The sequence below is a fragment of the Vanellus vanellus genome (assembly GCF_965231255.1).
Source record: "Vanellus vanellus genome assembly, chromosome: 16".
NCBI lineage: Eukaryota > Metazoa > Chordata > Aves > Charadriiformes > Charadriidae > Vanellus > Vanellus vanellus.
Genome location: NC_138921.1, coordinates 5971279 through 5995298, shown reverse-complemented (window position 1 = coordinate 5995298; position 24020 = coordinate 5971279). Strand labels below are relative to the sequence as shown.

The 24020-nt window shown below is 45.6% G+C and overlaps 1 protein-coding gene across 1 annotated transcript; it reads right to left on the bottom strand.

Moving 5' to 3' along the window:
• Nucleotides 1–1584: 1584 nt before the first annotated feature.
• Nucleotides 1585–16090, bottom strand: GGT1 (gamma-glutamyltransferase 1). The gene is made up of 13 exons (XM_082491443.1): nt 16029–16090; nt 14128–14295; nt 13348–13475; nt 13022–13111; nt 11809–12001; nt 10490–10647; nt 9452–9601; nt 8807–8943; nt 7771–7958; nt 6830–6957; nt 5850–5962; nt 4647–4760; nt 1585–2388 (listed from the first exon to the last, which is right to left on the bottom strand). The coding sequence occupies exons 1-13, from the start codon at nt 16073–16075 to the stop codon at nt 2245–2247; spliced, it is 1758 nt and encodes a 585-aa protein (XP_082347569.1). The 5' UTR covers nt 16076–16090; the 3' UTR covers nt 1585–2244.
• Nucleotides 16091–24020: the final 7930 nt, after the last annotated feature.

Genomic DNA, 24020 nt, shown 5'->3' with positions numbered 1-24020 from the left:
TGATCTGGATTGCCTTTTAACAGTACAGCTCCCTTTCAAATCTGGAATCGGTCACAGCAACACGTCCTGTTCTCCATACCCTGCATTGTGTCTATTTATAAGAACAGTTTTCAACGGAAGTGTTTTTAGCCATGGCAAAATCTGAGCTTTCCATAAGGGAAGTTTTGTAACATAGGTTATAAATAATAGGGGAGTTTTCTGCCTAGCTAGAAGAAATACAGGAACATAACTAAGGCTGCTGTATCATGAACTGTTAGAAGCAGCCCAGCAGCAGTTACTCAGACTTGTTTCAGAAAGCGTGTTTGCCCAACAGTAATTTCCCAGAAAACAGTTACCTTTCAGTTTCAGAGCACAAGCTTTCTCTGATGTAGTTCAGACTAACTAGAGTGAATGTAAAGGTTTCCATAAGCTTATTTTGCTGTGCAATAATTTTGTTTATTTCTCAGATCACACTTGGCCAAGAAAGAGCTCAGGTAGTCCTAAGTCCAAAGGGCCAGTTATTTTCAACAAATAGCTGCTGCTGATGTTCCATACACAAACTTGTATCAAAGCTTCCTAAAATGGCCTGCAGACTGGATTTAAACAGCAGCCTGCCACTGAGGGGCATCTATTGTGGAATTAAAAGAAGCAGAAAAGTCAAAGTCTCAGTTCAGCAATAAAAGGATACAGGTTTGGCCAGAAACCAATCTCATTCTTAAAGGAGCACAATAACTCTAGATTATTTGAAATCACTGCCTTAGCTTCACTTAACACATCGTCATCAGTAACAGCTCAAGAAAAGGGAGCCCAGAGCACATCCCAGGCAACTTTTAGTAAAAGCAACTTAGTGGGAGTGATATAAGCAGATATACATGTCAAAGTCGTGACTCTGATTTAAGCATGATATAGCTACCACTTTATTCCTTGAAACTAGACCCTCCTCCATTCTAGAAACTACTGGGAAAGAGAGGATGCCTGATGCCTAAAATTCAGCCTTTCATTTTCTCTTCAATGCATTCTGTATTTTAAGGTTCTTAGAAACCGACAGGAAGTTTCAAACAAGGCCAATAGATGAGTTCAGTTATGGTTACTTGTGTTTCAAGGATTTCATAAACATCCCTAGAGCTTGACAACATCCTGGAACATTCAGTTGTGATCTTAGACTAAGTTTATCTGATATGATGTATTAGTCCATGGTGGTAGGTGAACACCAAAACCCCCTCACACGCATAGGTACAGGCACTCTTAGCTGTTCCATATCAGATACAGATTTCTGACAAGTCATTAATTGTCTGATTAATGGTAACTTACCTTCAAACAAGAGTAGCTGCAGTGTGCCCTTTTTTAGAGGTTTCATTTCCTCAGACTCTGGTATTTCAGGCCTGCAGTATGATGTGGTAAAAAGCAAGTTGGAGAAAACGAAGCCTGTTTTGGTTATTTAATTTTTTTTTTTTCTTTTTACTCATAGCTTCAAAGGAGCGAAGAAAAGAGAAAAATCTCAGGAGAGCTTCTTTCAGGCAGACTCTCACCATCCCTTTTTGCAGTAGCAACTGTGCAGGCAAGAAAAATGTGTGACTCCATATTTATTTTAGTTGTGCTCAGAGTTTTACAGGTAGCATCTTCCCTTTAGACCTTCTCAACAGAAATATAAAAACGTTTGAAGCCATTTCCCCATTTACCCACTCATCTCCAATAATCAACTGAAGTGAAAAGCAGAAACATCTTTCGTTAAAAGAAAGTGGTGAGTTTGTGAAGGCTTATCCCAGTCTAGAGCTGGGCTTCCTGCTATAGCACAGATCTATTAGTTTGTAACTTAGAAAACCCAGTCCCCAGAGTCCTGTAACTCCCATCTACTCAACCGGAAACAAATCTTTTCTCTAGCAGTGACAGGGACATTCCTGATAGCTGACACTCTGCAGGGGAAACACTTCCTGCAGTTTGAGTGAGCTGGACCTTCTTCAGAAACTCTGGGTACCCAATCTGTCTTCATGGGATGGAGAGGAGGCAGGGAACAAACTCTTCAAGGCAGAACAGACTCTTCAAGTAAGTGCTGCACGTCTTCGTAGACGTGCTTGTCTTAGCAGACTGCTGTAGCATGAGGCATTTCGGTCATGGCTGTAGAGAACTGTCCCAGCTCTGTCAATAGAACCACAGGTAAATTTGTTCTTTTTCCTGTGAGAAGTCCCTGAGTTGCAGACCTAAAGGATCTTTCCCCCAAACACACCTCAGTGTCACTAGACCACTAAAAAAAGGAGCCGAGCCATGTCAGTAGCCTGCAGGGAAGCCACCTTTCCGGGAATCAGAGGCTGCAGCCCATCCTTCATCCGTTCTGAGAATGGCCTGCACAACTGCACCGCCACTCACCCGCATGGTATCGTGTTTTCTCTTCTTTAGTTGTTCTTCTATACCCTGGAATGCAGAAGTGAATGAGGACAACAGGAGAGAGAAACTGCACATGCGCCATAGTCTGCAACCTGCATCCTCCACGACTACCCAAGTGTTCAGTGCCTGTATTAGGTAGGTCTAAAACTACAGGCTGTTCCTCCTCTTCCCTTTGCTTTCTGGCATGTCCTGCTTTTGAAGGAGTGGAATTGAGAAGATGTAGCGTTTGTGGTGCTCAGTGTGGGCTACCAATACTATTCCTGGTGACAGAACATTCTGCCTCAGATAGTCATACACCAACAGTCAGAACTGATGGATCATGTTTGGGAATGGGGGAAAACACAGGAGTTGTGGAGAGCAGGGCAGCCTCTCCAGTGCAGGCAGATACCTCAGCCATTACCTTAATAAGGTTATTAAAGGAGGATCTTCTACATAGTTTGATGAAGAAAACTGCCTTATGTAGGAGTGTTTTCCTAATATAGAGAGATGGGATGAAATACATACAAAGCCTACATCTGTCTCAGGCCTCTGGGATGTGTAACTCCTCAGGGTGAATGAAGCTGCCGGCTCAGACTGAGGCCGATCTTGCCACAGCTCTCTGACAGCACTGCACAGAGACCTTTACTGTGAATATATTTTCAAGTTTGTTCTCGAGTCCCTCTGTGCATCCTCCCTCGCTAGCTCTGTGCCAGTGCTTCAGGATTCTATGATGGGGTTACAGCGTTAGTGGATAAGGGAAGAGCAACTGATGTCATCTGCCTGGATTCGTGCAAGGCATTTCACACTGTACCGTATGCCATCCTTGTCTCTAAATTGGAGGGACATGGATTTGATGGATGGACCACTGGTGGACAAGGAATTGGCTGGATGGTCGCACTCAAAGAGCTGCTGTCAACGGCTCAATGTCCAAGTGGTGACCAGTGACGAGTGGCATTCCTCAAGGGGTGGTTCTGGGACTGGTGCTGTTTAACATCTTTGTTGGTGACAAGGACAGTGGGATTGAGTGCACCCTCAGTGAGTTTGCTGACAACACCAAGCTGTGTGGTGCGGTTGACATGCTGGAGGGAAGGGATGCCATCCAGAGGGACCTGGACAGCCATGAGAGGTGGGCCTGTGCAAACCTCATGAAGTTCAACCAGGCCAAAGTGCAAGGCCCTGCACGTGGGTTGGGGCAATCCCAAGCACAAATTCAGGCTGAGCAGAGAATGGATTGAGAGCAGCTCTGAGGAGAAGGACCTGGGGGTGTTGTTGATGAGAAGCTCAACATGAGCCAGCAACAGGTGCTTGCAGCCCAGAAAGACAACCGCATCCTGGGCTGCATCAAAAGCATCGTGGCCTGCAGGGTGAGGGAGGAGATTCTGCCCCTCTGCTCCGCTCTGGTGAGACCCCACCTGGAGTACTGTGTCCAGCTCTGGAGCCCCCAACATAAAAAGGACATGGACCTGTTGGAGCGAGTCCAGAGGAGGCCATGAAGATGATCAGAGGGCTGGAGCACCTCTGCTATTAAGACAGGCTGAGAGAGTTGGAGTTGTTCAGCCTGGAGAAGAGAAGTCTCTGGGGAGACCTCAGAGCCCCTTCCAGTACCTAAAAGGGGCCTACAGGAAAGATGAGGAGGGATTCTTTATCAGGGAGTGTAGTGATGGGACGAGGAGTAATAGTTTTAAACTGAAAGAGGGTAGGATTTAGATTAGATATTAGAAGAAATTCTTTATTCTGAGGGTGGCGTTACAGTGGAACAGGCTGAACAACAGAGAAGTTGTGGATGCCCTGTCCCTGGAGGTGTTCAAGTCCAGGTTGGATGGGGCTTTGAGCAACTTGATCTAGTGGAAGGTGTCACTGCCCATGGCAGGGGGGGTTGGAACTAGATGATCTTTAAGGTCCCTTCCAACTGTAACCATTCTATGATTTGTCGTGAGGTTGCACAATAGGAAGGGTTTCCTGAGTAACTAAATTCAACTGCTGAATGGTTCAGGCCCTGATGTGGTTTGATATTTTGCAAGTACTTTGAGCCAACCAACACTGCAAGAAGAGACATACCTTCAGTTTCAGATGTAGATCATGCTTGAATGCACTAGGCTTCAAACCCACGTGACTTAAGACTAAAGGTACACTTTGAACAGCTTATTGTTAACTGGTACTTGACCTGTGCCAGCTTTAATACTGCTCACCTAGGAACATTTTGCAAAGCTTCATGATTTTCCACAAGTGGATGCCTTCCCACCACCAGGAACCCAGCACCATACAAGAAGTTCACCACCCCCACCCCCGACTGTAGCTAGACAAACCTCCTCTATTTGCTGCTCAAGCTCCGTGATATTGGGAAATAGCTGATCATGAATTCTGGGCTCTTCCACGGCTTTCTTCACATCATAACCAAACCAGATGGAATTGATGATTGTCTGTGAGAAGCAAAAAGCCTTAACGTTAGTTACCTGTCTTCAAAGAGGCCTGACCCTTGTAGCAACATAGGCAGAGATGTCTGAAGGATGTTCACCAGAGCACATAAAAGGTGTAGTTTCTTGTTCCTGCTGCTTTCAGCAGTTCCTCTCTTGGCTAAGCAAAACACAGGTACATTGCAGCAAGTCAGCTTGTATATGCTTAGGGGGATTCCCACACAAAAATGTCATGAGTTATTAATATAGTAAAAGGATCAGATCCTCAAGCTACTGTAGTTGGGTTTATGCTGCTGGCATTAAGCTAGTGCTAGCTTAGTTAGACACGCAGCAGTCACCTCAGCAAACATACAGCTACAGCTTCCCACCAATGTGCAACTGGTTTCCTTAAACCTGGCTCATCTCTATGTGCTTAAATTGCAGGTTGGAGCTGCTGGCAAGTGAAAATCGCCTCAGGATCAAGGGCTTAGAAAGCTGCTTGTAGCGGTTTTGACAGAGACTGTTTGTCTACCTCAGCTAGAAAGCAGGATCCAGCCTGGTGCTCTGAACTGCTGTGTGTGCTGGCACAGGAGAGAGCTTTCTCCTGCAATCACTTTTGGTCTAGCTGGGCCTTTGAGTGGCTGCCACAGCAGCTCACAGAGAGCCTGCCGGTCAGATGGCCTGACACCATGCCTAGACTAAGTTCTTCTTTAGCTTGTCTGTGTGACTTTCATCCAAAGTCTAGGGTTTTGGATGGAAATGGCTCTAAATTAGATAGAGTCTAGTTCATGGAGATTCAGAGAACAGAAGTCAAAGCTAAACTGAAGTCACAAATCTTCTGCAAGTGGTAAGAACAATTTGCCAAAGGAAAAGACCTGGAGTCGCTGAAGGAAGTAATTTAAGAGACCCTTTGTAGCTCCAGCAGGAGTTGGCGTTGGAGCTCTGGCCCTCCGAAGGCCAGGCGGAAAGCTCCCTTCAGGGCCCTGACCCACAGCAGGAAGCCACTGCTACTGTCATGTCACAGGTGGAGACTTGAGCCCTTTACCCCAGACGCTGCCTCTCCCCCACCTTGTTTTGCCTCAGCCTTGTCGCCAGTTTGCCCATATCATCACATACCAGTGCTGTTGCTGTAGTTATTTTTGTTCCTCCAGAAGCACCAACCACCATCCTGACCTTTTTCATTTTATCCACCAAGATGGAGGGGCACATAGAAGACATCGGCTGTTTACCTGTTGGGAACACAGATGCAACAGAGGCTCAGTTTTCTACCCGGAGCTTACAAACTGCCAGCTCCAGCTCCATGTCTAAACCCAGAGCCTCAGTATCCCCCTTCCTGACTCAGCTCATGTGTCTCGTTCAACCCTTGGGGATCCCACAATGCCCTGTACCCACCTCCTTCTTGCTCCTGCAATGCAAAGCTTAACCCTGGTCCTTCACACAGAGGCGGAAGGTGCCTTCCTCCACAGTCCTGTCCCAGCTGGGATTGTCTGTGTTGCAACTACCTCCAGTACACCATGGGACTTCCCTTCCTGTCCTTTCACTTCCCTGTCCCTCTCCAAAACATAGGGTACGGGGGTAGCAGATCTCCAGCCTGCTTTAGCAGCAATGAGATGGGTCTGCAGGAAACAGTGGTGGAGCAGGCAGGTTGCTTGGGTTAGGTATGTATGTGAAGTGGGCCTATCAATAGGTGCCCTACAGCTCCCAAGGTAGCACAGGGAGAAGTGGACAATGGCATCTAACACTTTGCAGTCAGCTCCTGCTGCTGCCTCCTTCTTAAATCAGTTCAAAGAAATCTTCTGCAGCCCTAAGTAATTTAATCTGACATGTATTGAGCTCCCTGGGAAAGGATTTCTGGTTGCTGGAAGGACGCATACACAAGAGTTTTTCTTTAGACAGCCTCTCCTTCTTCAGGGTGCACCAGGGGTGGCTGGTTGTGTGCTTTTGTTGGGGATGCCTTGCTTTCGTCCCTGTCCTCTGCAGAAAGCTCCAGATCTGTGCCTGGTCACAGGCATGATGCAGCGTACCTTGCAGACACCACACTGTTAGAACACAAGATGTAGCCACAAGACTGAGTCAGGAAGGTAGTTTACAGCTACCTGGTGCTATGAAATTTGCCGGAGAAGGAGGGATCCCAAATCCATTGATTATGTAAGGTGAGCTGAAGTCATCCATCTCATCATTAAATATGATTCCACTCACATTGGATCGTACATCAGAGCCAAAGCTAGAGAAAACAAGTTGGCACAGACATGTCAAAACCAGAGCAAATCCAGGAGGAGCTTCAGGTGAGTTACTGCAATGTGAAACCTGACATTTGATTGGAGTAACTCTCCACTCCCTCCTGTTGTAAAGGACATTCTGTCACCCCTTGAGGGAAGGAAGCAGTTTATACTGTGAGCACACAGCTACACAAAGAGTATAGGCAGCCCAGAGCCCTGCTGTATAGCACATCTGAAAGGACCCCAAGGGGAAAAACAGCACAGCAGCTAAATACAACCAGTTGCCCTTCCAGATGGGTGGTACTGCACTCCATTCAAGGGCAACATAGCTCAAAGGTTGGCACATTTGGAAATGATTTGGGTTCTGCTTAGATGTGTCAAGCTGGAGACATTTTCTATGGACAAAAAGAACCTTCACCTCCAGCTTGAAGCCATACGTGTGGAACACAGCTCTTCCTGACAGCACTCGAAGCCAAACACTGCACTTCCAGACCAGCTGTATTAGCTCAAATTCCTTCCAGAAGCCTGGGAAATAAGAGCCAACAGCGATACCACTGCTTATGAGAAGATCCAGATGCAGTGAATGTTTTCTTGATGGGTGAACTCAACATGAGAGAGGACACATCTTGTCCTCTGACCCAACCACACAGGCCTCAGTGTTAAGAACTAACCTGCAAGCTCAGCAGAAGTGCCTACCAACAGTGCTACTCATCACTACCCCGCCAGAGATAACAGTTCAGTGATGTTTTATACCAACCACAGAACCACCACTAGGAAGATGGCAAAGGCCTACATGGAAGTAATGTCTGAGCTCATACTATTGGTTGATGGTGCTGGTGGCGGACACAGCACTGCCATCATCAGCCACAATGGAGAGGTGGGATGTACCGGCATTATCTCCAGTGTAATATACTGGCTCATAGTAGTCAACTGGATGGGAGGTGTTGTCTGTGATTTTCTTCCGGAGACTATCCGCAAAGAACTCAGACGTCATGTTTCTGATCGCCTGTCAGAGAAATCCAATGCAGTTACTTAGCAGATTACGTTTAAGAGACATGTAGTTATGAGGCTGATATCCAATACTTCAGACCACAGAAGAGTGGCAAATCCCAGCAGTGAGGCTATAGTTTTCCAGCAGGGGCTTTCCTCCTTCTTGAAAGATGGACTTTGTACCAAAGAGCATTTTAAGCAGTCACATAAGCAGCTGTTACAATGCACCCCTTTGTGTAGGAAGTTAATCAGCATCCATTATTGTAGATTTATGGAAAGCTGTCCTCACACTGCTGTAAGGCATAGGCAAGCAGTGCTACACTTGCTTCAGAGATGAGAGGAAAGGGATGGGGTTGAGAGGACTAGGCCAAGGCAAGCTCTGTAAGTTGCAAATTTGTGTCCATCAAGCTGCAAGATCCTGCTGCTTTTGGAGAGCCACAGAAGGGAAAGCACAAAGCGTGAAGTTGGGAAAAGCAGGGTTCTGTCTCACCCCTTCCCATCCATTGGTCCATTTACTATAGGCAGGACTGTGGTTAGAGAGCCACAAGGATGCTGGGAATGTCACCTAGTGAATAAGGCTTCAAACACTATGAAAACAGGGGGGGTAGCCCTAAATATACTCAAACGCTCCTGGTGAATTGAGGATTTTGCTTTTCCTTACAGCAGGAAGATTTCCTCCATTTATATCCCTCACAGCTCAGCCATGAGTCACACAGGACTTCACATTTTGATTCAGAGATAGTTCAGTGCCTGTCAATAGCAGGTGGCACAGAACATCCCTGACAAAGTTTAGTCACCCAAAAATTTTAAGCCATGTTCCAGTCAACCTTGGTGTTGTGGAAAGAAAAGGCTTTTGCCAGGTACCTCTGTAATGTTGACAAATTTTGGATCTCCCAGTAAAGTCCTCTTGGCATAGGCAAAGCGAAAGGCCTCCACAATGCGGTGGTAAGTCAGACCTTTCTCTTCCATGGTTTTGATGCTGTCAGCAGAGAAGTTATATCCTGGCAACAGAAGACAAATGATTGTGAACACAAAGGAAAGTACATGGTCAATGGACTGCTAATAAGCCCGTGTCAAACGGTACAATCTTGAAGCCCGGTCTCTACAGAGGTGCAGTCACTGGACTGTCCGAATCTCCTCATGGAGAACACAGGAGCTCTGGTATTTCTGAGCGCTATGGGAGTCACCGGCAGGATTTGTGCTTGCAGAGATGTTTTTCAAAGAAGCCTCAAGTACAAGTTAATTTCCACCCATGCAGGTATCAGGGAAGTACCTCAATCAGGAGCGTATTTTTCCTCTTGCACCTGTAGTTCAAGTAGGAAGGCAACATCCCCAAGTTTACAGCAGAAAAGGAATATTTCTGCATCTCTGATCCCTCCTGGGGTCTCAGACTTCTCACCTACTGGAGGGCTACCAAGGGAGGCCCAGCTCCCAAAACAAAAAAGGCATTCTCTTTGGAGCTCTCCTAGTTCCTGCCGTCTGTAAGGCACTGCTCATTGGCAGTCTCACCTTTCAGTATGTTGAAAATGAGGGCTAGCACTGGGCCACTTAGGGGGGCACTAGGCGTGTAGAGGGTAAACTCCCCAAGTGTGATCTGTATGGGGTCTTCGATGACTGTTGCATTGTAGTCCCGCAGGTCATCCAATGTGACAATGCCCCCTGGAAAAGAGAAGGAAACTATAGATGTGGCTTTATGCGATCTCTGGTGGGAAGAGGAGGTAATAGTCCATCACTATGCATCACAGCAAGGACAGGAGGAAACACAGACCAATCCAAAAAGTATCAAGGTAAAGAAAACAAAGATGGGTGCACAGGAGGTGACTTTATTCCTTGACAGATCCAGCTGAGGCTCGGATAGCCTAAGCTTGAAGTTGAGCTGATTTACGGCAGCCAAAAATCTGGTGATCCATCTTTTTTAACAAAGGACACCAGCAATGTCAGGTAACAAAATGTCATTAAGAGTCCTGTTTACAGGAGGAGGATGCAGCTTTTGAGTGCAGATGCTTTGTGCTACCCCACAAGCAGAATAATTTATATGTTCTATTGTCTTTCTTATCAGAAGGGGTAAGACAGTAATTAACCATCACAAATAAAGCCAGTAAATGACTCACATGAGGTTGACGGAAGCTAGCCAATGCTAGCTAGTAAGGATAGGATACTACCACCATCTAGTGGTATCGAGAGATTAAACGAGCTCCGAGTTTACAGGACCATGTATGTAATGTTTTAGGTAGAAACTTGTTGAATTCAGGCTCTGTAAACAGCATATATCTACTAAGCTATATCCAGAAATGCACAGACTTGCTAGACTATATGGTACAGAAATGCACATTACATACTATCCATTTCTGGCTAAGTTTCAAATGCATCCATTAAAGTGCTAATGGCTTCTCTTGGGTGTCCTGTTGCCACAGGTCTCAGAGATGGCATTTCAGGCAGCAAGCTTGACCCACTTCCAAGGCTTCTGCAGGTCACCAGCTCCTCCCTGGATGCTGAGCTGCAGCAGTCAGGTCACTCATGCTGTTTTGGACAGATGTCGTTTCTCACCTACGCTGCGGATGTCATCGATGATCTGTTTTGCCAGGCTTCCTGTGTAAAAGGCATCTGCTCCTTCACTGGCTATAGTCTCGTATGTGTTGGCTAGTTTAGGCATCTTGATGATATCGCCCTCATGCAGAATTTTCCCTCCTCTGCAGAACACTTCGCTAACAGAGAAAGGAGATTGAGAAGATCAGATCTGAGAGACAAGTTCAAAACTATGTGTACCTGTACCAGCTGACACAGTACTTGAGTGTTCATGCTAGAGGCTTCTTGGAGAGAAGAGAAGCTGCCTGAGCCATGCCCCAGGGGTCCTGATATCTTTCACTGGACATAAAAGTCTGACCTGGGATTCCACATTGCACAGAATTTGCTCACTGAAGCCTGCAAGAGAAAGCATCCATCTTTTTCACCAAGGCAGGCCACCCTCCCTAACTGCCCACGGCCAACAACTGCCTCAAGATGCCCAGGAGGGGCCATGGTCCTTGAACCCAGGCAGTTCTGTTCAGAGCACAGACTATGAAGCTACCAGGCTCAAAGCTTCCAGTGAGTCCAGGAGAATGTGTTTCAATCCCTGTTTGTCAGAGCACTGAGGTAGATGGTTTCCTCTCTAGCTCCCTTGTCATGGATCATGAAAGTGCTGCTGTTGACCTGCCAGATGGAAGTACAGGAGATAGGCCCAGGCTGTACCTCCCAATTGGATTGGAAACCAACCTGCAGCTGGCAGAGATTTTAAGGAAAAGAGAGGATTAAGCATGATCTGCAGTAGGGCTCGACATAGACAATCAGGGTTTGACTGTAAGAAGAAGTAGAGGAGCATTTAAAACCCTTCATGTTCATAGTAATTGCCAGAAGTGGATGGTCAGAGGCATTGCTTGAGGAAGGCTTAATGCAGAGTAAGAGATGACCCCAATTTCCACTGCCTGACAGCAGATGAGATGTTCAAGGAGACTCTGCAATTGCCCCAAATGCAGGTAAGATTAGCTTGGTGCAGTTATGGCACGAGGAAAAGCTGGAGATTCAGAAAATACATTGCCATCTAACAGATTTATCCCAGCATGTACTCTAATACCACCCTTGCTCAGACAAATGGTCTTTAAGAGCAGAATTTACCTCCCTTTAAAGGCCAGGACTGAACATTCCTAAAATTGGCCACATTATTTAGCACCTTCAGGTAGCTGGAATAACATCAGCAGGTACAGTGAGTACAGCCACTGGAGGGGAGACACACTCCTCACAGACGCTACATTACACAAACACAGAGACTTTTCAGCTAGGATGCAGTTACCACAAATTTCTCTGCACAGAACAGCAACTGCTCTACCTACCACAGTGAGGGATTGCTTTCAATTGACTCCTCTTTTGATTTGATGGCTGCTGCAAGGCCTTTCCCAATAGGGAATCCTTCTCTGGCCAACTTGATGCTGGGCAGAAACAGGTCTTTCCATGCCAGTTTGCCATGACGTTTGTGAGCCAGTTCATACCCACGGATTTCTCCTGGAACAGCAATGGACAGTCCTCCTGGAGCAGATAAGGAATGTATTAGTCCTCCATAGCAGAAAAGAAAGCGATTAATGGAGTAGGAGGTAGAGCAGGCTTCTCTGTTAGCCCTGGTTTTAGGCAGGGATTACGTATACTATGACCAGCTTAGCTTATGCATACAATTCTAACAGAATTATTCTGACATTTATGCCTACATATTCTGGACTGTTGAAACACCTCTATCCTCTTGCTAGTAACTTAAGTCTTTGGGTCATTTCCCCTCAGTAGGCTCTGCATCAGAGAAAAGGTGCTCAGAACACAGAAGCTGTCATAGCTGCCTGCAGTTTCCAGTCCTTCAGAGAAGGACACACTACAGTAAGAGGACACAGAATGAGCACATACTTAAGCCAAAAACTTTGTTGCAGTATTGTAACTACAGTTGCAATAGATTGATCACTACATTGCAGAGTGATGCAGCAGTTTGCTTCAATCCTGTCTTTACTGGCATCTCCTAGAAGTTCAACACACTTCTCAAACCCCCTCTAAGGTGCTGTTCCTCCTTGGTTACCAGAGTGACCATTAAGAGAATTAATTAGTATTTAATTCTGTTTTTTGTTAGAAAATACTTCCCTGAAAGGAAATTACTTCTTCTCTGGCACCCCTGAACCACTAGTTGAAGCCACCCTAAAAGGTATTTAGGGAGGACACTTGAACTGACAAGAACTAAGTTGATCCACAAAGATTTATTCAAAGAGGTGGAAAGGAAAGATAGCAAATACGGAACAGGTCATACTCAGTGCTTTGGATCCACCTGCGTTTTCATGAAGTGAAAAGCAGAAAGTGCTGAGGTGACCAACTAGTTTGAAGGACATTATTTTTAGCTTCTTTGTCAGGACAGAGTTTGCAGATTGTGTAAAGTAGAGGACATTTCTAGGTGAGAAATCCTGTAGATATGCAAAAACCTAACCATAATAAATGTTCTTAATTTAGACAGGTCAGTAGCAGCTAATGTTGGAGCTATGTGGTCCCCCCAAAGCAGTGAAACAGCCTTTGCCATACCTTTTAGAGAGAGCTGTGTGTTGTTCCCAAACATGTCTTCTGATGCTTTTTTTGGAGCCACTTCTCTTGCATTAATGATTTCCACTTTTCCTTTAATGACAGAGCAAGGAAGATGATGTTTAGCTCTGGACTCAACAAAGAGGCATGGTTTCTGCTGAAGAAGTCTGATCAACGTGAGCCAATTTCTTGGCAATTATTTTGAGGACTGCGTGTTCCTCCAGAGGCTGTAAGAGTCAGTCTTTTACCTTCACTCAGGTAGGATAAATCACCTGCTTTAGATAAACAGTTCTCAAACTGTTCCAGATGCGTATGGCCCTGTCCCTTACCTGTGCTGTTGTAGATGGTAAAAAAGAGGCCCCCTCCAATGCCCATGCTGTGAGCATTCATGAGTCCTACACAAAGCAGAGCTGCAATCGCAGCATCCACTGCTGATCCACCTTGCTGAAGGATGTCCCTGTGCAGCAGAAGAGAAGGCATCATAATATGTTACAGTGTCTCAGCTACCTTTGAGCAGCGGATTCATCTTGTCAGAGCAGCTATAACAGATTCTCTAATGCACATTTGTCCACACCCAGCCTATAGGTTCATCAGGAACCAGAAGTTTTGAGCTTCTGTCACCTTAGAGAACAGATCCTAATGGTCTAGGTGCAGATCAGATCAGCCTTCATTAGGGACACATCCAAATTAGCTTGAAAACACCGAGATGGATCAAAGTACATGGGGGGACAGGCATCCAGACACATTCATTACACATAAGAAATGACAACTCTCTGAGGAGCCTGAAATCTGCAGCACTTGCATCTAGAATTGGATGACAGCTTGATAAATGGTTTTTAAAAGGAGTTTGAGAAGCATCTCTTGTTCCCATTGTTCATACGTTTAGGGAATCTTTGCCTGCTATGTTGTCTTTGAGCAACTGCAGTAACATTGGTCAGGCATGGTAAAAGCCCAGGTTTTATTATGGCCTCCTCTTTCTACAGGAAGATCGGAGATAATATGTGCTGGACAACTGCCAGGCTTGCACCTGGACATTGGGGAAACAAGAGTTTTGTCTTGCACAAGAGCTGTCAGACCTAAATGACAGTCACAGCAGAGTTAGCGGGTACCTTCCAATTATTGAGCACTGCCCCGCATCTGTAGCCACAGCTGCCCTCTTATAAGTGTGTCTGTCCCCTGAGTCAGCACGCAGCCCGAAGAAGAGTCCCAGGAACAAGATGAGCCCCAGCAGGGCTGCAGTCAGGACTCCGGCCACCACATAGCACTTCTTCATCTTCCTGTGGGAAGAGAAAGGATTGTTAGCCTCACTGCCAGGGCACGTGGGAACTAGGCAGCAGATGATCAGGCACAAGAGCAGTCTTTTCATCTACCTTCTCTCATATCCACCGTTTCCCCCTCTACCCCTTGGCGGCTGACAGCTCAGCATATGGAAGGGCAGTTTGGGAAGGAGTGGCCAGGGGAGGTGTGAGCCCAATTCTGGCCTTGACAGTTACATCAGCATGATGTCCTGTTCTGAAGTAGAATATGAAGAGGAGAGGGGATGTTCAAGATGCTAGTTACCTTCCAGTGGCGATAGAACAACTGACTGCTCTTTGTGACTTTATGCTCTGAGGATTTTAGATGCTCAGCAAGCATTTAAGTTACTGCTCTGCTTGGGAGCACAGGGGCCCAGCATCAGACTGGATTTGATCTAGTTCCCAAATCAAGTCAGCAATACCAATAAGAGACTTTTAAACAGATTTCCCCCTCCAGCTCACGCTGGCAGGCTATTTGCATCCTTTGTAATGTGATGGAGTCCAAGGACTGTGTCCTGCCCACACCCCCGAGGCAGTCTAGCTTTGCCTGTGTTGACATCTTCCTCCCTACTTCATAGCCACATGGTGAGGCTGTATATATGACTTCTCATCTTTCCAGCCCTTGCTCTTTAGCAAGTTTCCATGAGTTCTGAGCTGTGGGCAGTGCACAACTTCCTCCTCCCTTGAACCTTTCACAGAAAGAGTCTCCCAAATATTTCCTCACTCAGATTTGTATCAAGACCTTTTCTATGGGCACTGCTGGTACCATTTCTCTATGCCCCTGCCATCTCTGTGCAGAACAACTGTTCCAACTCCAAAGCTTTTATCAGCTTCCCCTTTATCCATTACTGCCATCCTATTTGCAGAGTGATCTACTTCAGTGAGCATTCCAGGGACTCCTGGAAGCCCTTTGGTAACAGCTCTGAAGTGTTACAGTACCAGCAATGAAAAGGCCCCAAACCAGCAACTATTACTTGGGTAAGAACCTGTCTTATAGTGGGTAGGTGACCTCATACACCAAACCAGCAGCAGATTCATACGTGAGAAGGGAAATCCAGGGAGCAGAAAGTAATTGATATTAGTTGTGACTCACATCATCTTCTGAGGAAAATTTTCTTAAAAATTCAACTTCATATAATCTGCTTTTAAATACCGTGTCTATGAAGGAGTCTCTGTCCAGAAGGTCATCGATGACCTCAACAAAACACATATTAGTCTTTAGCAAGCAACCTTGGCCAAAGCTATTTGGCACACCCCTGTGTGAGCACGGCACCCCCTCCTGTTCAGGGCCCTTGGCCACCGCACCTTTCCAATGACTCTCCCGCTTCTAGAGGGCAATGGCCAGTGCTCATGTCTCCATGTTTCCCAGTCCTGCACACAGCTGCTCTTGGGGTGCACAGGGCTACAGCTCATCTGTGAGCAAGCATAGGACACCAAGGAGCAATCCAGTAAGCATATTCCAGGTACACACCAGAATGAGTCAAGAGCTATTGAGAGGATGGAGAGTCACTGCCAGCGTGTTGGGACTGACAGTTCATGAAATACAGCTTGAACAGCTAATCTTTGACCCATTTCCTTTCCCGTTACAGGATTGTTCCAGCAAAAAAGACCTAAATTCATCACGTTGCCTTCAGGCCCAACTTCCGCCTGTGTAGTGCAGTTTTGGGTTTTCACCATGACTACTGTACTTGCGCAATAGCCAAGATGCCCTTTACCTTACCAAAGCATCTGCCATCCTCAGAGACAAGCCAATCCGTGGCATTCTGAGTGAAGAGTGGATCCACCAACCCCACCCTTTGTGGATGTTCAACAGCCCAAAGTAGAGCAAACTCCAGCAGTCAGAGCAGCACTCGGTGTCTTGCAGCAGCAGCAGCACACACAGGATTAGGGAGGAGTGAGTGTGCCAGCACTGAGCTAACTAGAGGAAACAGGCCAGGCCAGCCAAACCAAAACTTTTCCCAGAGGGAAGAGATTAGCAAGCACTGCCCCCTCAATCTCACCCCCACTCCTGTTATTTAAATTAGGAAATATACATTTGCTATCCAAGCCCTGTATCTGTGAATCTGAGTACTAAAGATGTCCATCTCCGAATCAAGCAGCTCAAACCAGGGTGTAAATCTACTGTATGTGCTGTTCTGTAAACAAGTGTCAACTGAGGGCAGTAAAAGGTAAATGGATGAAACCTCTTTCCAGGTTCTAGAACTTGATTTACACTCAACTACTTTTAAAAGAGACCAGTGGCGTGTTTGCAGAGCAATGACTGTGCAGGGAAACAGAGAAGCCATTATGTCCCCAACAATAGCTCACACACAGCCTCAGAGTTTAAAGACAGTTTTTTTTGTTGGCAGAGAGAGTTCAGCTTCAGCACTGGCAGTCTCCTCCAGGCTTCACAAGAAATGCCATGGGATCTTTTATCTGTGCCCCAGCTAGGCAGAAGGTACTTTGTTTCATCTGAAGGCTGCTCTATGCTGGGCTGTCCTGCAAGCCTGGGCTGACTCAAGCCCCGTAGCTGGTGTGTTAACCCATAGGCTCCTGGCTGGCGCTGTGTAGTTCTTCTCCACAACTGTTTGCCTCACTGCCGGGCTCCTGTAAAGATTTACTGCTTGTCAGGCAAGTTATTCTGAGAGCACGAGAGGAGAAGGGGAAGCCTCAGATGGTACCTCTGCTCTCATCTTTCATCACCTGCTCTATGGATTTGGATGACACTTGTGAGCATCTCCTAGACCCGTAAGAGCTCCATGCTGAGTGCTCAGCTGCCCAGTCAGTGCACAGATCTTGAAAAGGGCCTTTCAACTCACTTCATATGCCTCAGGCACAGCTCCTGGCCCGCCACCAGCCACGGATAAGACACGCACCACTGAGGGCAGGAACAAGCTCATAGACTTCTATGAAGAAGAGACACCGATTGCTGGGCACTGCTCCTGCACTGCATAGCAGTACCACGTTGCCCACCACGTTACCCCCTGGGCTGGGTCTCTGGGACCCAACTGGGGCCAGAAAAAGTGAATGCTCTTAATAAAAGTGCACCTGTGCAATCTGTCAGATTGATCCTGCAGACCACAGATGATCCTGCACATCAGCAGATGTACAAGGTAAAGATCTGCAGCTTTCTCTTCTTCAATAGTACAGAGAACAAACTCAGCTGAGGAAAATCCTCTCCACCTTAACTGCCAGTTCAACTCCCATAAGCTCCTTAAGCTATTTCAGGCCTGACCCTAGAGGGAAGCATCCCCTGCACAGTCCTTACTGCCTTCCTAACTGTGGCACAGCAGGGAGCCAAATGGGCGTTTTGTTTGCCATACAGCCATCAGGAAATGGATCAGGAGCCTGCAGATATCCATTCTCTAACCCACCTCTCCATACTTGCCCTGTGCCTGGGTAGGCACTTTGCAGGAACAGCTGTTTTTACACCAATGGTCTTTTTAAGCCTCATCTCTGAAGTTGAATCCCCACTATGATTTATTGTTGGGACTGGAGCAGCAGCTGCAGGCCATCACCCGAGCTGGCTGCCCAACTATTGTCTGCTGAACTTGGCTTTTACCTCCAGATCTCTGCCATATCCAGCTGTTTGGAAGCTTGGCTAGAACTTCAGTCACATAGCGTTGCTGGCAGCAGCAATAGGTCTCCAGGACAGAGGGACTATAAAACCATTAAAATCAATATGATTATTTCTTACTGTCCAACAGCCAGTCCTAGCCACGGAATTTAAAATGTAGCCTGATAGTCTCACCTAATTTATATTAGGAGAGGGGGAGGACCAGTAAGTAGCAGAGTTATGCCTGTACAAGCAACCCCATTGAGCTGTATTCAGCTCAATGTGTTGTGTCACAACATTCACAACCTTATTTAAACATGACACTGTTTTTAAATTAAAAAAAAAAAAAATTACAATTAAATTAAAAGCTAGTGCAACAGGCTAGCTAGTGTCAGGCAAGGGATCCAGGATTTGACATCTCTGCCAAGAGGGTTGGGGCGTGCTGTAGAGATGAGGAACCTGCCACGGGCAGGGAAAGCACCAGGAGAACTGAAAGAGGAGGAGATGTACCAGCTAGAAAGCAGGGAGAGAGAACAGTGGGATACTAGAAGATGACAAAGGCGTCCAGGTATGGTCAGGCATTGCCTTGTTCTTGAAGTGGTGAAGGAAGCATCCACTGACAATGCCTAAAACTTTAACCACAAACTTTAACCCAACAGGCTTCTGCTTTAAACCCATCTTGCAACAGCTGCATACCTCAGCACCCACTCCTAAGAGTTCCTTGTACTCCCACCCCCAGCCCAGCTTTGGCCATTGGCTTCGGGACATCTTAAGTCCTTACTTTCCCTAGGCAGCACACATTATGCAAGGATAGATTGGACATGTTGAATCTTGTCACAGGACATAAGCTCTCTTCTTCTGATAAAACTCAAAGTCTAATCCATATCAATAACATTGCATATTTAAATAATTCATAAAAACAGTTCAAATAACGTTTTCACACTCTACTGTTGTGTAGAGTGAACTGTCAGTGACTTCTGAGTGAGAACGTATGTAAAGCAGCCACAAGATTGCCACAGGGCCCCCAGGAATATAAGCCAGCAGAGACCTAGAAAGAACAGAACCAGGCTGCTAGCAGAGGCTCAAGGGCTGTTCACACAAGTGTCCCCTTACAGATCCAGCATTACGTGACAACCTAACGAAGGTGCCTACAACTGATGACACAGGTGGAGCCATCTCTAAAGTGTATATAAGACTGTAAGACAGCTACTTGTGCTGACACCGTAGTTTAGAATCAGGTATGCAGGATCGATCACTGACATCTTGTCTTGCTACAGATGTAGGTACTGTTTGACAGGACGGGCCACTTATTCCCAAGGGCTGTTCCCAGCATCCTCTGGATGGGCCAGGCTATATTCAGAGGTGAAGAAGGAGTTATATCCATCCTTCTGCTAATGGCTGGGGGGGGGGTCCATGTCACGAGCTGGTGCTCGTTCCCTACACCATTATTGCCTTGTTTTCCTCCTCACTGGGAGCTCACTGAGAGGTAGTGTAATGAAAAAGCAAATTATTCCTTCATCTGTGGGAAGCCCTTGCACTAAGAGTCTGCCAGTTAGCCAGAAGACAGTTAAAATTCTCCGATATAACTGTGCTAACCATGCATTCCCTCAGTTGTCAGTAAGGACAATGGCCAGCAACTTCTGCTTTCATCTGCAAGAGTATCCAGGGTCATTGGCCTCTGAGCAGCTAATTAACTGGGGTTATCTGCTCCAAGAGAGCTTGCACTGAAGAAAATTAGGACAAAACCAATACAGAAAGTACACTGGGACTATCCATGGCTATTTCTGGTGAGCTCAGCTGCTCCTTCCACTTCCAAAGGGAGAAAAGTTTCCAAGATTTGTTTGCTGTTGAGTTATCCATCTTGTACTTTGCTTATATACCCGTTTTCTAGCTGTTCTGTAACTTTTAGTATGACTCTGGCTAACTAAATAGGGTCTTTGCCCCTTTCCTACTAAAAGTGGTTGTTATGCCTTCTAGGGCATGTTATGCCTTCTCACACGCCAAATCCAAATCTTACATTGTCCATTCCCCATCAACCACTCCTTCATTACACAATCTACAGTTCTTTAGTTCTGGTAGGCTAATATATGCCATAATTACCCAAGGGCCAGGGGAGAAACATCTTGCACAACAAAGATTGTGTAAAGATTACAAATGTAGTTGTAACATCAAACCTGCTTCCTGCCCACCAGGTTAGAGCTCTCCAGTTGCAATGGGGTCCTTGCATCTCGCCACAAATCGTCCCACAGTAGCAGTGGGTGAGCAAGTGCAGGTTGTACATACCTTTACTCTTGGACTGAACTGGAATGGCTCAGATGCAATATTTCTACCCACTAACAGGTGTGTGTTAGCCCAAAAGGCAGAAAACTGTAACTTTGTTAGCGATACGTTCATGCCTGCTTTTCTATAACTTTGTTAGGAAAGACATAAACTTCCTGAGCACCCTCTTTTTGAGAACAGTCCTGAAAGAAAAGGGTTTGTTTCCCTGTCCTGTACTCACACACAAAAGGTCTGGTCCCATATAAGCCTCCCCGTGCAGCCTTGCCCTGCAGTTACTGCAGTAAGACATGAACTTAAGCCATTTGAGATTCTGATCTACAAGTTTATGTGCTAAATATTTTTTTCCCCTCAGGCCTTTTACTATGACTTATAGTAGCAGCCACTAGGATGCCTCTGATCAGGACTGGTTCTGCTACCAACCATGCAGGCAGACAGAATCTCCTATCAGGTACTGATCTTCGTGGTGACTAGCAGGTATTTTTTCCAGAACTATTTCTACCTTGTTGACACGATGCCTTCTAGAGACTTTAAACAAGTTATTACAACCACCTCTTGTATCTGAGGAAATAATTCCCAATTCAAGTCTTACACAGATTTCTGTAGAAAATTGTGACTCAAATATTGAAGTATCTGGAATTCAAAATGAGCAGATATTTTAAGTCTAGTCAATTCTGGGCCACACAATGAGACAGGAGATACATTCTGGTATTAAGCTGGAACTTAAAACTATGAAGTTCTTGTACTTATCCATCACAAGATATTTAAGTCTTTTGCAGTCGTCTTCTCCACCAGTGATAAGGGAACTAAAGCAGAGCTCAGCCAAGCCATGAAGAAGCCCAAAGAGGCTTCCAAATTCAGATCTAGGCACTGGTCCTGCCTGAAGCAGGGGGACAGAGCAGTCCCTGGAGAAATGCAGTAACTCCATTCAACTCAGTTGAAACGCTTCCCTCATAGCTGGTGCCTCCATGTAAGATCCTGTCCAAGCTGGCCTGTACCCTGTGCGACTTACTGCCTCCCTCCCCTCAGATGCAGATTAAAAGCCTTTAGCACCCTCTTTGTTAAGACTGGCATTGAGGGCTCGTGCATACAGATCAATTTTTAGGAGAAGGGCCTCAGTGCAGATCAGCAGTCCCTACTTATTGCTGTGATGTCAAGCCAGAGATAATTGATGCTGAACAGAACTGAGCAGAAAGTCCCTGAATAAAGCAGTCTGATCCAGCTGGCTTTCAGGTATGCTGTTCACAAAGAGAGCTACTGTAATCAAGATTTGCAACTCCTCACAGGCATTAGGTTTTCTGAAGCCTAATGACACGTAGTATTCTGTCCAATGTAGAGTAAACTATGAGTTCACTGAGAAACACACAATAATTTCCTCTTGAAGCAACTTTTTCCTCAAAAAACTTTGTTTTCCTGCAGAAATTTTAGCATCAACGCCAACATTTTTTATTTTAAGACACTTCAGCATAAACTTTGATGTGAAAAAAAGCAGAAAGGAGGAATAAATGCAGAATACCCCATTTCACATGGTTTTCTCATGTTTTCTAGCTAGGGACCTCCCAGAAACCCAGAACTGGCAAACTGAATCTCAAAAATGCAAGTTATTAAAATAAAGTTTTATAAACTCATTCAGGACACCATTATTATATTTACTCCCAATTTAAAATCAAAATACTTCATTAAAATAATTCTATTCTCCCAACTGTTGCAAAAGATGTTTTCAGATGGTCTTCTGCCATTAAACTAGAAGTTGTTTATTAGACCTAAGCTTATTCAGACTGGTTAGTCAGGCCCTATCATTCTCTTCTAGCAAGCTTTCATATGATCTATTAAAAAAAGTTACATTGTCCCATATTCCGTTGTGTAAGAAATCCCACACAGCACTTCCAGGCCACGGGGAATGGCTTAATGAAGGTAATTTCTAATTCCCCCTTACCTCTTGAGAGTATTTGCAAGTCCGTCCTGTCCTTTTGCACAGGATATGCACTGATATCCTTTGAATATCCTTTCTTAGCAGTGAACTCCTTTCTAGGGACAATACATCCTTGTAGCAGTAACCGCTTACCTTCCCTTAAAAGCTCTCTGAAGCATACTGTATACTATGTGATATTTGTACTGCGCTGCTCACGCAGATTAACCCATTGAAACTCATTACGTTTGAATTCACAGTACCAGACAAATGCATAAGTAATCATTGACTAGGTGGAGAGTCAAGAATCCACACCTTTTAAAATGCATATTTTAGCACCCACAAGGGTTGCGTATCACCAGCAGAATCATTCAGTGTTCTTGGACTCGGTTACTACATGGTGCAAATGTGAGTTTTACCACACCTCATCACTAGCTCTTAAGTTCTGATTAAACAACTGAGCAAATACATGGTCATCTTAACTAGAAGTGCTCCCATCTCCACGTCGTCATGTACCCTCACACCCCTCTTGCCTAACCAACTGGCACCCTTGTGGTTCAAAGAGAGACTGGATTTTAAGTGTGTCTGTACCTTGCAGCTTAAACCCAGCCACTCACAGATTCAACTGTGATTACGGTTGGTGGGAATAACCTCTCTGCCAAGTGTGAGCGACTGCCTACAAAGCAAGGGCACCTGCTCAGCTCACATACCTGTTCTTCAGCAATCACAGCTACACACTACCTTAAATTGTCATTGGTTTTAGTTTGGATTAATATTCCAGCTGCAATGAGAAGATGCAAGGCCTGTTCTGCTACCCCTGCTCCCATAGCAGCACCCTCTGGCAGGGAGGATGGCAGAGCAGGAAGGTAGGGATGAAGAAACCTGCCCTCCATCACTGAACCTCATTGAGGCTTTTAAGCAACAATCCCACATGCCTGCTTGTGCCAAGTCTAGAAGCACTGTTCTAGCAAAAAGTTTGCAGCTCACCTGCCGCTGAACAGTGTAGCCTAAACCTCAGTGGCAACACGAACTCAAGGTAATGAGCTGCACGAACTCTAAAGACTCAGCTACTAAAGTCTATGAGACTGCTGTTGTCCATAGCTTGCTAGAAACCTCAGACCCAGCTTTGAACACAAGAGCTGAATGCCCATCCAGAATGCAGCACAGGCAAATCACAGCTTGCCTGAAACTTGGGCACAGCAAGGATTCAAGCCTACACATCCTTAGCCAGATTTTTAGTCAGAAGGCTGCCCTGTAAATGCAGGATGAAGCAAAGCCTGCCTGCATGACAGTCAGCACTGCGAGATGCTATCTTTTGACCTACCAGGATCAGTCAAGTGGTTAATGTCTCCATTCCAAACCTGCCCAGTCCCTCTGCCCTACTCCAACCTTTGATACACTGGATCTTTACTTACTTCAGAAGGATGGTAGCTATACTACAATGATTTATTAACAAAGTTTGGCCTAGCTCCAAGAGTAAAAGTTTTTGGGAACATAAGCCATATTTCTTCTGCTTGAAAATACATCTTCTTTTCTGTAATAGCAATAAAATGGAGTTCTGTTTAACATTTACATTTGGTAAAATCAGAATTATAAAACACGAGCATGAGCATTCCAGCCTTGAGATATTTAGAAGGGATTTAGCATGTGCCCATCTTTCAAAAACAACTTTCAAATATCCCTTTCAAGAAGGCAGGCCCCTTCAATTGTATTGCTATCATCCAAGAGATCTTGAGCAAAAATGGAAGCTTTCTGGAAAGTATGTACTGGCACAGAAAATATTCTGCGGGCTCAGAAGGATTTGATGTATCTGCTGTTTCTACTGGCTAGTCTGAAGTACACATTCAGAGTCCAGGCCATATTCAGTTAGTAGCACATACCACTCTCACTGTATCTAATTTATTGATGTGAGACCCATGACGCTCCATAGAAAAGATGGTGACAGGACCTGTTCCAAAACAACTATCCTCTGAAAAAGCAGACAGT

Excerpts from the sequence above, each read along its gene's own strand:
- GGT1 (XM_082491443.1), bottom strand. The coding sequence starts at position 16,075 with ATGCCACGGATTGGCTTGTCTCTGAGGATGGCAGATGCTTTGGTAAG. Across the intron at positions 12,002-13,021 it reads CACACAGCTCTCTCTAAAAG|GAGGACTGTCCATTGCTGTT; the intron begins GTATGGCAAAGG and ends TATCTGCTCCAG. Across the intron at positions 4,761-5,849 it reads TAACTACAGCAACAGCACTG|ACAATCATCAATTCCATCTG; the intron begins GTATGTGATGAT and ends TGCTTCTCACAG.